Source organism: Carettochelys insculpta, chromosome 3 (genome assembly GCF_033958435.1).
Source record: "Carettochelys insculpta isolate YL-2023 chromosome 3, ASM3395843v1, whole genome shotgun sequence".
In the NCBI taxonomy this organism is placed as follows: Eukaryota; Metazoa; Chordata; order Testudines; family Carettochelyidae; genus Carettochelys; species Carettochelys insculpta.
Genome location: NC_134139.1, coordinates 157782370 through 157796364, shown reverse-complemented (window position 1 = coordinate 157796364; position 13995 = coordinate 157782370). Strand labels below are relative to the sequence as shown.

The window sequence follows — 13995 nt, the reverse complement described above, 5'->3', positions numbered from 1 at the left end:
TGGTTTGAAGAAAGAAGAAAATAATGTTTTATGCCATAATGCAACATATATAACATACCGTAACTGGGATACTCATTTTTATGAACTCTTCAATCACCAATTATTTTATAAAATAGGGCTTGTACATTTTAAAGACATTAAAATGCACCACTAATTGTGCTCAACCAAGAAAAGGGTGCTATAAGTTATAACTGAGAGGTTTTAGAAGAAAAACCTCATAAGTTATCACACAAAACCATAGCCTGGTTCACCACATGGAGCCTGAATAGATGGGAGGAGGAAAAGAATTGTTCCCACAATTGAATCAAGATACAGAGAAACCATAAAATTTATCCATAATACTGTCTGCTCATTGCAGAGGAGGTTTGGTAAGTAGATTTACTCAGTTCATGGACCAGCAGATTACTCTGCAGCTCATCCCAGGTTCCCCTCCATACTGTTATAAAGGCAAGACCCATAGAATTGTACTCAGCAGCTCACAGAGGATTCCGAATCCTCTGGTATGCACGGGTCCCCCATACACGTGGCACTGTGCCCATTGTATTTCTGATACTTTTTTGGGCCTTGCAAATATATGGAAGCAAGATTTTTCCCTACAATCTGACCATGCCCCAATTTTCATTTTCATTAGCACCACAGTCAACAAAAAAGCTGACAGTAGGGATGTGGTGAGGAGAAACTTAGAACAGTCAATATAAGAAATTCTAGAGGTGTTCAAATATAATTCATGTTGTTCCAAAATGAGAATAGACACCCGATTTAAAATAACAATGATCAGACCTTTACTGAGCTAGAACCAGACAATCAAATGTTTCCATACAAAGGTGAATATTTCTATTTTAAAACTTGCCTTTGAAGCCTGCCACACATTGGCAAGAGAAGTGGCCAATTAAATCCATACAGGTGGCCCCATTTTTACAGGGTGAGCTTGAACATTCATTAATCTCCACTTCACAGAAGAGTCCTTCATATCCAGTCATGCAGAGACAGCTATAATTATGCAAGTTGTCCTGGCAGAAGCCATGATCTGAGCACTGGTTTCCAATACAGTAGTCTATATCAAATTCACAGAAGGAGCCAGTGTATCCCAAAGGACAGTTGCATCTGAAATGTACAAGGGAAAATTATAAAAATTAGCTACAAATGTTCCCATATGTCATAATTAGAGATAAGTGAATGATTTCTAGTTTGATTAGGTTTTATCATCTTATATTGAAACATTCCACGAATTGATTTTGATTTTATCAGATTTTTTATTAATTGAGATTATTCACTGAATAATTCTGGTTCAGTATCTTTCTTGCAATGGTTAATTGGAAGTATCTAATAATTAAGGCTATGATGTAATCATAGATATTTTAGTAATAGTCATGGACTGGTCAAGGACAATAAACACAAACTGACAACCTGTGACCATGATTTATACTAAAAATATCTCTAACTAAAACTTGGTGGGGTGTGGTCACTGCTGGAGGGTACCTGGAGGACTTCTCTAGGGGTGATCAACAGAGGGCTCTCCTGAGTGAGAGAGAAGAACCAATGAGCAGTGACTGCTCAGGCCACCTGGGGACCACTGCTGGGGACTGCAGAACAGCCACTTTTACAGCTTCGCTGGGTCCACTGCTGGGGCCACTACTGTGTATTTCAGACTGCAGCTGCTCCAGGGGACTGCTGCAAGGGGCCACTGACAGCAGTTGCTCTGGTCACCTAACAGCAACTGCTGGGGGATTGTAGGAGTGTGAGAGGGAGGCCAGGCAAGGCAGGGGTTAAACAATGCCTGTTAGCCCAATCAACCCTACCCCGGATCACCTGTGGCCAGTGTCAGGCCTGGAGGGGTATAAAGGGAGGGAAGCCAGGTCAGTTTGGGGCTGACCAGCGAAGAGGCAGGACCTGGCTCTGAGGCAGGAGGCCCCAAGCCAGAGCTGCAACACAATTAGTGGCCGGAGGGTGCAGCCCAGGACCCTCCCTCAGGTACTGAGGGGAGCAGGCAGCCCTTCCCCAGGGAACCCCGCTCCTGCCAAAAAGGGGAACTAGATTCTTGGGGCCATGCCCCGAACTTAACTCATAGATGCTTGGGTGGGGGCTGTGGACCCACCCAACAGGCCCTGGCCGGGGAGCCTAGCCACTAGGCCACCCGGTCCCAGGTGCAAACTGCTCACAGGGATGTTCTCTGTTGCTGTTTTGGCCATACCTGGGACTGCTGCTCCAACAGTCCCCTGGACCAGCCTCACTGACTGCTGCTTCGGCAGTCCCTTGGGCCAGCTTCCCAGGGCCACCCAAGCAACGCCCTATGCAGCTGGCCTTAGAATCCCATCATGGATGGTGAGACTTGCTGTGGGGTAGACCCAGCAGCTAGCCATGAAGCCACTGCAGCAGCAGCCAGTGTGGCTATCCCCAAAGCCACTTGAGCAGCTGTCCCCAAGCCAGCTATTTGGGCAGCCCTGGAATCAGCCACACTGACTGCCACAGAAGTCATGGAGGTCACAGAAAATGCATGAGTTCTACAATGTCTGTGACAAACATGGAGCCCTACTTATAATCCAAATCACAGCTGTTTAGATTAGGCACACTAATCACATAGGCTGCTTCTGTTCCCTGACTGGATTAACAAAACTTTTAGAGAGACAAGATGGGTGAAGCACTATCATTTTTTGGGCCAACACCTGAACATTTGGGGCACCCCTATGTCTTGATGTCCACCCACCTACTTCTACCTATCCCTGGGAAGAAGATATATTATTTAACTTTTAACCTTGTTACTCCAGTTAAGGGAAAAAGGGAAACATAAGTAAAAGGTAACGAGCAGAAGAGGAGACAGCTCCATGGAGCCACACCCTAAGGTTCCACAAGCAGGAGAGGAGGCCTTGCCTGACCAGAGCCTGGCTAGCTCAGTTGGTAGAGCATCAGACTTTTAATAAGAAAAAGGTGTTCCCCTTATTTAAATTAATCCTGTTATTATATTAAATTGTTTGTTTTCCTATATATTTTATGTTGTGTTTAATTTTATTCTAATTTTATTAAATTCTAGATCAGCTATAAGAAAAATAACCAAGTAGCTGTTGGTTTCATTATTGTGCTTCTTGTGTTATAATAGAACACATGCTATTATAAGCATTATATTTCACAATCTTCAAGCATGTACTAGAATCCAGAAAAACTGAAGCTGGGATGAATATGCATGCCCTATATTTATCCTAGAGTTATCATTATAACTGGGTGTCTTCAGCTTAATGGAACAGATCCACTTCACCAGACAGCTCCAGCTATTATTCAAATGGATAGGCTCTTCATTTCACAATATTTCCCAGAAAAAAAGAGCTTAGCCTTGCCATTTTAATGTGAAAAGTTTGCTAATCCAAGCTGTTACAGACAGATCATTGCTTTCTCAAATATACGCTAGCTGCTAATTATTTTCTGTGTGCAAAACATTATTTGAAAACAGCAGCATAAAGAATAAGTTTTTCATATTACATGGAACAGAGTAGCTGAGATATATGGCTATTCACTCCCACAACTATAATTAATATTTACAGTGTAAAATCCAGATTTACAGTATTGAAACAGTCTTTGTTCAATCAGCATTTGCTGTGTACATATAATAATACAAAAAGAAACATTTCTAATACTATAGGTATAAAATTGCTTATTCAGTGAAATGCTGGTAACTCTTTAAATTAAGTAACAGAGAGGGAGCTGTGCTAGTCTATATACTATCAAAACAAAAAAGCAGTCTAGTAGCACTTTAAAGACTAACAAAATAATTTATTATGTGAGCTTTCGTGGGACAGACCCACTTCTTCAGACCATAGCCATACCAGAACAGACTCAATATTTAAGGCATAGAGAACCAAAAACAAAAAAGCAGTCAAGAAACCTCCCAACCTTACGAGGATTCTAACCAATGGGCGCACACTATACTGCAGGAATACCAGTCCTGGGACTTTTCCTCGCAACAAAGCCCACTGCCAGCTTTGTCCACATATCTATTCTGGCGATACCATCACTATCAACAACTTTGGGATGCGGGCTGATTTTCTGTTTAAATTTGCTGAAAGGCTAAAAGGGGTGCCTAAAATAAAATCAAACAAGCTATAAAATGAGAAAAAAAATCTCTGGAACATTCATATTTCTATAAATGTATCACAGTTAGTGCACAATGCCCCTTTCAGTTTTAAGTCAGCATTTCTCTTGCCTGATCTTTATAGACATCCCTTCTCCTCATCAACAAATTCTCCAAAGCCAGGCCCTATTGACAGGCTTAAGCCGTGTCTACACGTGCACGCTACTTCGAAGTAGCAGCACTAACTTTGAAATAGCGCCCGTCACGGCTACACGTGCTGGGCGCTACTTCGAAGTTAACTTCGACGTTAGGCGGCGAGACGTCGAAGTCGCTAACCCCATGAGGGGATAGGAATAGCACCTTACTATTCAACGTCGAAGTAGGGACCGTGTAGTCGTTGCGCGTCCCGCAACTTCGAAATAGCGGGGTCCGCCATGGCGACCATCAGCTGAGGGGTTGAGAGACTCTCTCTCTCCAGCCCCTGAGGGGCTCTATGGTCACCGTGGGCAGCAGCCCTTAGCTCAGGGCTTCTGGCTGCTGCTGCGGCAGCTGGGGATCCATGCTGCAGGCACAGGGTCTGCAACCAGTTGTCAGCTCTGTATATTTCGTGTTGTTTAGTGCAACTGTGTCTGGGAGGGGCCCTTTAAGGGAGCGGCTTGCTGTTGAGTCCGCCCTGTGACCGTGTCTGCAGCTGTGCCTGGCACCCTTATTTCGATGTGTGCTACTTTGGCATGTAGATGTTCCCTCGCAGCGCCTATTTCGATGTGGTGCCGCACAACGTCGAAGTTGAACATCGACGTTGCCAGCCCTGGAGGACGTGTAGACGTTATTCATTGAAATAGCCTATTTCAATGTCGCTACATCGAAATAAGCTACTTCGATGTAGGCTTCACGTGTAGACGTAGCCTTATTGATCAAAATCTCTGATCACAAGTTAACATGGTAGATGGAAGAGGAGGAGGCACTGTAAAAGGTTTTGCTTGGACATTAAGAGTAGTGATGGCCAGTTCAAGACTTAGATTCAGGGAAGGTTAGCTCAGTAACAGTGTACATAACCATGCCAATTTCCTTAGGCATAAGTCCCATCTTCTCTAGCAACCCAGTACCCAGAGAGTTCCCCTTCATAGTTCAGTGAAATTTTGAAAGAGAAAAACAGTAGTGAGAGGGTTGGAGAATTAAAATGTCTTGTTTTGGCTACAGCATAGGGCTGTTTGTTAATGGAAGAAAGATACAGTTTTGGCAGGTTGAACCTCTTTGGTCTGAGACGCTCTTGTCTGACAACAATGGTGGTCCAGCATGACTATGGATATTGCTGGATCAGACAGCTGCTGGACATGAGAGCTCCAGCAACTGGGAGTGGGGACAGCCAGGAGTCCTGCAGAATGGTGAGCCAGCAGCAGGAGCTGAGGGTGGGGCCAGCAGCACAGCTGGGAGTATGGCTGGGGCTGACTGGTCAGGGCTGGAGCCAGTGATTCAGCTGAGATCAAGGCTGGATACAGTGGCCAGGGCTGGTAGCATGGCCAGGAGTATGGTCAGTGTTGGGGAGTTGTGGGAGGGAGTCCAGGGCTGACAACACAGCCAGTAGTGGGTTCAGTGGCATAATCAAGAGCAGGGATGGTGCCTGGAGCACAGTCAGGCTGGTAGTGCAGTCAGGAGAGCAACTGGGGCTGGGCAGCATGGTGCTGGAACTGCCTGGAGTATGTCAAGAAGAGGAGCCCAGCAGCCAGAAGAGCATGGAGGCTGGCAGCAGAGGGGCTGGCATTGACCTCCCTTGGTTCAGCAAACTCCCTTCCTTGAGACCAAAGGTTCCAGACCAGGGAGCTCCAACCTGTACTTGAAAACAGGAGAAACTGAATGGAATCTTCACCCCAACTTCCTAGTGGTAGCATTATGCTCATATTATCTCTCTTAGCTGTCAGCTACACTCAACAACAACTTATTCACTGGGCAATCTCACAGACTGAAGTGGAATTTCACAAGGCATAAAACAGAACAGCATATTATTGATTAATCAGGAATATTTAATCATTGTGAACCTGGCTTGCATCCCACACTTCCTGAAGTTTATCATGATTGATTCTTTGGCCCATCATGTATTGGTCTTGTCCTCTACAGAAATGATCTTCTTAATGTCTGTTCTAATGTCTCAGCAATAATGTATTCTGCTGATACCATCTTGTTATCACTTCAGCCATATCTAATGTCTCCCCTAATGATATGTCTGTTGTGTCAAAATGACTAATTCTGCTCTTAATTAATCACAATAACTTTTTCTTTGTTTTACTGAAAAAAAATATCTTCTAAAGCCCTGTCTGCGCTACCAAACCTATTAGTATAGCAGTTACAACTTCTGTCTTCATAATATGAGTTCATCATGCTTATAAATATAACATAGATATAATACATATATTACACATATGTATTATAACAACACAAAATACCATGGTGAAGATCTAAGATCTAATCATGGTAAGATCAGAAATGTAAGCATAATGCTTAAATATGTACTGTATAAGACAGCTGAAGCCTAACCAGTCAGATTACTTCTTTGAAACTATGAGACCAACAAGAAGTCCTGTGGCACCTTACAGGACTTCTTGTTGTTCTCAAAGATACAGACTAACATTGCTACCTCTCTGATCCTTGAAACTATGTTATCTAAAGAAAGTCAATTATCTGAAAAAGTGGATCTTACCCACAAAAGCACATATCCTCATAAATAAATGTGTTAGTCTTTCAGGTGCTACGGGACAGCTTTTTTGTGAAGCATTAGAAAGCAATTTTTGTGTGACAAGATGACATGGTAAGAAAGTAGATTTTTAACTGTAGCCAGGTCTTTTAAAGTTGTAATGACTATTTATTTGTGATTTTCCACAAATTCCCTGTGAATTTTATTGAAAAGATATGGTTCCTGTGCTGATATGAATTTTGATTCATAATGTTGAGCAATTATGAAGTTGTTAGTAATACAACTGCGATATGATGTATGCCTGTTTTATTGATACTGATCTCAAAGGCCCCAAGAGCCAAAGATTTTTATAAACTCTCTCTGCCCAACATTGAAGAGTGATAGTTTTTGTTTTGGGCTACGTCTACACGTACATGCTACATCGAAATAGTCTATTTCGATGAATAACGTCTACACGTCCTCCAGGGCTGGCAATGTCGATGTTCAACTTCAACGTTGGGCAGCACCACATCGAAATAGGCACTGCGAGGGAACGTCTACACACCAAAGTAGCACACATCGAAATAAGGGTGCCAGGCACAGCTGCAGACAGGATCACAGGGCGGACTCAACAGCAAGCTGCTCCCTTAAAGGGCCCCTCCCAGACACACTTGCACTAAACAACACAAGATCCACAGAGCCAACAACTGGTTGCAGACCCTGTGCATGCAGCATGTATCCCCAGCTGCAGCAGCAGCAACCAGAAGCCCTGGGCTAAGGGCTGCTGCACATGGTGACCATAGAGCCCCGCAGGGGCTGGAGAGAGAGCGTCTCTCAAGCCCTCAGCTGATGGCTGCCATGGCGGATCCCGCTATTTTGATGTTGCGGGACACGGATCGTCTACACGTGCCCTACTTTGACGTTCAACTTCGAAGTAGGGCGCTATTCCCTTCCCCTCATGGGGTTAGCGACTTCGACGTCTTGCCGCCTAACGTCGATTTCAACTTCGAAGTAGCGCCCAACATGTGTAGCTGTGACGGGCGCTATTTCAAAGTTGGCGCCTCTACTTTGAAGTAGCGTGCACGTGTAGACGCGGCCTTGTTTTGTTTTACAGAGAATTTGAATTTGCTTGGAACACTCAAAAGCATTCATTCAAGCTGAAAGTTCATTGATTTAAGCAAATACACACAGAATAAGGAATTGAAACAAGCATTTATATTGAAACCATGATTAAGTAAAACAAACATAATCAGATACTATCAGCAGTTCTTGTTTTAAATCACTGAACTATCCCTTCCCACTACATAGAACACATTCAAGGCTTGAATTTCAGTTGCAGGCTACATCTACACTATGAGATACATTTGAATTTATTAGAATTGATTTTGTAACACTGTATTTTATAAATTTGAATGTGAGTATCTTCACCTCCCCACAGGCTCCCCACAAAGTCGATTTATTACTTGCACACTTAATTGCCAAATACTGACTGCTGCAGCACTGCACTGTGGGAACCTATTCCACAGTTCCCTCAGCCCTGTAGCGTTCTGGGTATTTTTGCTGGTGTAGCATGGGGAAAAAAATGCCTGCAAGAGGCTGTGTGTGTGTGTGACATCATCTTCCCACATTGCATTGCCTTCATTCCCCTTCCGTGGAAAGCAAACAGCCATTTTTTTCCCGAGGAAGGAAGGAAAATTAGGACAAAAACAAAGGGTGCCAAATTAACTGAAATCTCTTGCTTCTATAACTGAATTGCTTTTCAGAACTGTAGCTGTCACTGAATTATCAAAGATTTTACAAAAAGCAGCAGGCATCTGAGTCTTCTCAACCGGCCCTCCAGCCACTCTCCCACCTCCCTTGATTATATATGATCCTTGAAAATAATACAGAAACAATGCAAAGCTTGAAGAAAGAGGAGGATAGTAAAGGTTTGGAGAAAAGAGATTTTGTGAGGCAGGGTTTTTGGCTTCCCAGGCTATAACACAGCTTCTGCACCCTTGGATCATCTAGAAGTTTGTGTCTTCTCAACTGGCCCTCCACCCACTCTTCCCTGTGTTAAGGGGGCCAAAGCTTGAAGAAAGAGAAGGATAGGAAAGGTTAAGAAAAAGATTTTGAGTTTCCTACTACACTACACAGAGTTGTCCAACACGGGGGATGGGGCTCGCCAAATTTCAGCAAGTGGTGGTGCTCAGATGTGGGTGTAGCAACAACTGACTGTCAGGATGCCAGACCCCCTCATCTCATGGGTGGGGGGTTGGGTGGATCGGAGGATGATAGGCCAGCTGACATAGTCCCCAAAAATCTTTTTTTTGCAGGGGGATGTGGAGACCTTGGCTACAAAGCCAATTGAAAGGGTCCCCATGGTGGCTGCAAGCTCCCACAAAATATTTTTTGGTGGGGGGATGTGGGGTCTGTGGCTGAAATGATTCCCCAGGAGGCAGCAAGCCCTCAAAAACCTTAGCTGCTGGGGGAGACTTCCTCCGGGTGGCAGCAAGACCCTGAAAAGCATCCCTGCCCTTACAGCCCTCACTGTGCGCAAGCCAGGACATTGTGCTGCCTGGCAGCATGGTCCTCACTGAACAGCAGACATGCCCTTTTATTGGGTTGGAGGCTAGCCATGTGATGTGGCTGGGCATAGGAAAGATCCCAAATGCATGGTGCCTGTGGGGGAGGGAGGAGGGGCCCTGCACAAATGTAAACCACAGAAAAGAAGTTTCTCAGCCTCTCTTTCATGCACGACTCCCCTCCCCCCACAGCTAACTACATGTTAGCTGCCATCTGGTGTGGTTTGGGGAGGGCACCAGCACAAGAAAAAAAGACAGGTGCTCTGCTTGCAGAAGTAGAAAGAGAACCATGAACTCCATGTTGGGGCTATTTTGAATGGATAGATGCTCTCACAGCACCAATAGCAAAGAAAGAAAGAAGTTTCTCAGTCTCTCATACAAGCATGACCCCACAGCCATGAGCTTCCTTGCGCCGGATTCAAATTTGCAGGCTTCCTATTACCTAATTCTGTGCATCTGCAGAGCAGCGAGATAGAAGCAGCCAGAAGCGAGCATTGTGGGCCATTGTGAAATACATATGGGACACCTCTGGAGATAATGAATTCAATTTTAAGACAAGGTGCTTGTACACTGGCCTTCATTCGAACTTTTAAATTTGAACTTGATGCTACACCCAGCCGGTTTCAAAGAAGTTATGACATTGATATTAGTGCTCCCTAAATCAAGCTAATGGTATTTCCAGTAAATACAGTGACTTTGTAATATCAAGCTAACTGCCTTAAATTCAAATTTATCTCATAGTATAGGCGGAGTCCTGGTCTCATAAGCTTTCCCCTGCTGCTGCAGCCTGCAATTTTCTCCAGCACACCTTCTCCAAGAGGAATGACAAATCTGTTCTCCAGAGATTCCACCCTGTTTGCTGTGTTGCTTGTTCTGCTTGCTCACCAGTTCTTTCCCTTTCTCCTTGTTTGGCTCCTTTCCTGTTTGGCCCCTTAGCCCATCCAGTCCCACTCCCTGCATGTTGAATAGGCAAAATGGGCTTATGCCTCGCTGAGTTCCACACCCCATCCTCCTTTGCCCTCTCTCTGCTCATTTCCCTGCCATACCGCTGCAAAGCCTCCACTCTTTGCTCTGCATAGGTTTTCTTCTTTTCCCCCTTTTGCCCCAGCCCAGCTGCTGCCTGCTTCTCTGAGTCCTCCCCTTGCCTTCCCCTGCTCAGCTTCTTCTCTCCCTCATGCCCTGCTTGCTAGCGCATGGAGTGATGATGGGGTTTTTCCCCAGTCTGAGCTGTTGCTAAGTCCTCTTCTCCTCCCATTGCCCTCTTCGCACGCACTCCCCCGTGCTAGTGTGAGAATTGATGGTGGGGGTTTTACCTAGCCCAACTTTGTTCCTTCGTTCCTCTGTCAGTTATGATATCAACATAGTCCTTGAGCCATATGAGTAGCCATTTGTGTTTGGATTAATTATTTTTGTCTGTTTTTCTTAGCACTGTTCATAACCTTTTTCACTGAAAATAATTTGACATCTTTTCCATGGTCAATTATTAGGCAAGCCAAAAGTCATATGAACTTTCACATAATTTTTCACAAGTGTTTTGGGTCAGTTTTAGGCCCAGTAATCATATCACCCCACTTATTGTGTATCCACCACAGGCTAATAGGGAAGTGCCACATCTCTGCCACACCAGGGCAATTGTGGGTCATTAGAAGGCAACTTGGGACAACAATTTTCTTCAGGTTAAGGGAAGACATAGGTGTAGGAACTAGGGATGTGCAGGTGCTGCAGCAAGAACAAGAATACCCCTATCACACACAGCACATTGGGGGCCAGAGAGAAGGAGGAAGAGAGTATGCTGGAGTCTCTTTTGATGGCTCAGTGCCATCACGGAGAATTTAAGTAGTGTGATGGTCAGAGTGCAGCACGGGTTATTGCCTACAATTTAGAAACTGTTACAAGTGTTTGGCTACGTCTATACTAGCCAAAAACTTCGGAATTGCCATGCAATTTGTGCTCATGGGAATAAGGGGACTTCAAAGTAGCTAGGGTCCTTTCGAGAAGGAGCCCCATCTGCACAAGCAGCTTCAACTTTGAAGTGCTGCAGCCACCCGCATGCTAATGAGGTGCTGAATATGTATTTCAGCGCTTCATTAGTAAACTTCAAAATGGCCACTTGCATGGCAATTTCGAAGTTTTTGGCTAGTGTAGACATGGCCTTTATGTTAATGCACAAATGTTCAAAATCTTTTCAAAATTTGGTTAAGTACAATTCAGTGCATTGATTGGGGTGTTCAGTCTCACCACATCCCATGGCTTAACACAGGTGCAATTCTCTCTCTCTCTCTCTCTCTCTCTCTCTCTCTGTTTTCTTTTTTCCTTTTTTTAGTGTATTTTTTCCTTAAAAGTATTTTCCTCAATTTCTTCTCCTTTCTTCTCCCCTCCCTTTGCTGACCGTCACATGTGTCTCTTCCACCACCTGGTGACTAGACAGATCCATACTTCTACCCCTCAAAGAGCTACAGTTTGCTCAGAAGAGGGGCTGGGCTGCAGGGGTGGGGGGAGCATCCGTTCATCCCATCCTCGGAAAGCAATAAAAACAAATAAGAGAAGCCTGGATTGTTAGCTGAATCACAGACATGTGTGCCACTTCTATGGACAGTTACTCTAAGGGGCATTCCGTGATCAGGAAGCTACCTTCCTCCTCACTTTCAAGTGTACTTGCTGTGGGGACAAATGTGAAAGGTAAATCTAGATCTTGTAGCTTTCCTTATTACCATTGTCTCTCTTCTATTCTTTGTAGTACCCCCAAAATAATACAGACACCCTCTGCTCCCAGTCAGGAAAAGGAAACTTTTTGTCCTTATCAAATAGACCTTTAACGTATAGAATTTATGCAGACGTTGCTACTCATTTCAACACTAAATGAGTTCCTTCGGAGGAGTCTCTGTAAAATAGCCATTTGCCGAACTAGCATGTACCAATTAAATTGGATGCTCTGTACTTTTATTGACAAAAGATTGAGCATTTAAATAAGGAGACTGATCGATAAGACACTTTAAAACAGTTTTGTTGTTGTTCATTTCTTAGAAGCATTTTTACAAACTTTCTAAGAAGCAATCTATCATGTAAATACTAGTCATTAAAAATATCTCCATTTGTTAGATGGGAATAACAATGGGTTTTGAAAATCCTTTTTTATATGAAATGTGCTTGTGAAAGGTATCAGATTGACAACACTTCAGGCACATGTTCCCTTTTGCCAAAGAACAGCTGTAGAACAGCAACAACAGTGACAGCTGTGCAGGCAAATGTGATCATAGCATCATTACGAAGAGAACTATGTAATACTTTTCAGTGATCATGTGATTCTTCAGCACATCAGATGGCTATCATCACCCTCAGCACCTAAAATATGTGCTTATGAAATTTGGAGGTCGAATCTTTTGTTCTCAATATGCACTTTGAATTGTTTCTGATGCCACTACTATTAAAAATAGCAAACCCAGGACAGTAGTTCTTAAAAAGCATCCACTCTATTTTCTCAGGGCCTTATCATGTGTCTTGTAAAGAATCTCAGGAATGAGAAACTCTGACCACCTAATACAAAAAGGAGAATATTTTAGTCCTATTGAACATAAGGGCAAAAAAATTATTAATTTTATAAGAGACAGGATAAAGCTCCAGTTTCAGTTATCCTGAAAAACAGACTGTTTATCCTGTCCCTAGTGAAGCAGAAAACATCTCTATGTGAATGGGAATAAAAGATTATATGGATCCCCATTTTAGAAAGGAACAACAAAGTTAAATATTCATTGGTATTGTAAATCCTGTTGTTCCCAAGGTTAGGTAAAATATATTGGCTAGTCTGGGTACACAATCTGGGATTTCATTTTTTTCCATAAACAGGACACATTAATAAGAAGAAAGCCAGACAGACTGACTCACTATTTGGTTCCTTTTGGACTTCAGGGTTCAGGAGTGGGTATACAAGGTGTTTGCTGACAAGAGTTCTACATACAGTAGCATGGATGATAGAGTTATTTCGTACTAATTTTGGAAATGACTAAAAGAAAGAGAGAAGAAACACCTTCAATTTGTCTATTTGTAGCAGGCAGGTGCAGTTGTCTGCTGATGTATGTGTGTTATATTTCAACAAATGCTCAGTGCTGCTGCAAAGTGAGAAAGCAGGATTGTAATTTACATTTCAGAAGTGTGAAAAAGTGGGAAAAAAAGAGCTGAAGCAACACATGTTATCAGGTGGCGTCTTCTGCAACCAAGTGTAGGCTCAAGAAGTGAAGCCTACTATCAGTAAGAGAAATAAGGATTCAGGTAGGGCATTCCACTACCTTGATACTTCATGGTCTTGTGCTCATCAACTTCATTTGAGAGTCAAGGATAAACTGTTCTCAATTATACTGCTGCTGCTATTCTATTCAGTGTCAAAACATCTATTCATCTATTCTATTCAGTGTCAAAACATTGGTGCTCTACTGAGACTAAGTCCAAAGATGTCAATGTTTTCTTGATAATCCTGAAGTTATTTTACAACACTGGTCCAACTTGATATTTTATTACCTGTATGTTCCTTCTTTTCTCAAACTGCACAACTAATTCTTGCCAAGAATCAGCCCCACAGATAAATCAAAAGGTTAAAGATTAAACCACAAACAAAAATACTTCTTGTTGCTTATCTTTTTTTTAAAGTTTATTTGTCTTGGTTTTCTCTTTCCCCTGATTATTAATATGTTTTGAAGATGCGGAGCATT

At 43.2% G+C, this 13995-nt stretch overlaps 1 protein-coding gene across 1 annotated transcript in view; it reads right to left on the bottom strand.

Annotated features, from left to right (window-relative positions):
* Positions 1–1054: 1054 nt before the first annotated feature.
* The window catches only part of EYS (eyes shut homolog), a 218353-nt gene continuing 205412 nt past the window's right edge, over positions 1055–13995 (bottom strand). The window contains exon 6 of the mRNA XM_074989134.1: positions 1055–1104. Within this exon, the coding sequence (XP_074845235.1) occupies positions 1055–1104 (50 nt within the window). The remainder of the gene's footprint in view (positions 1105–13995) is intronic.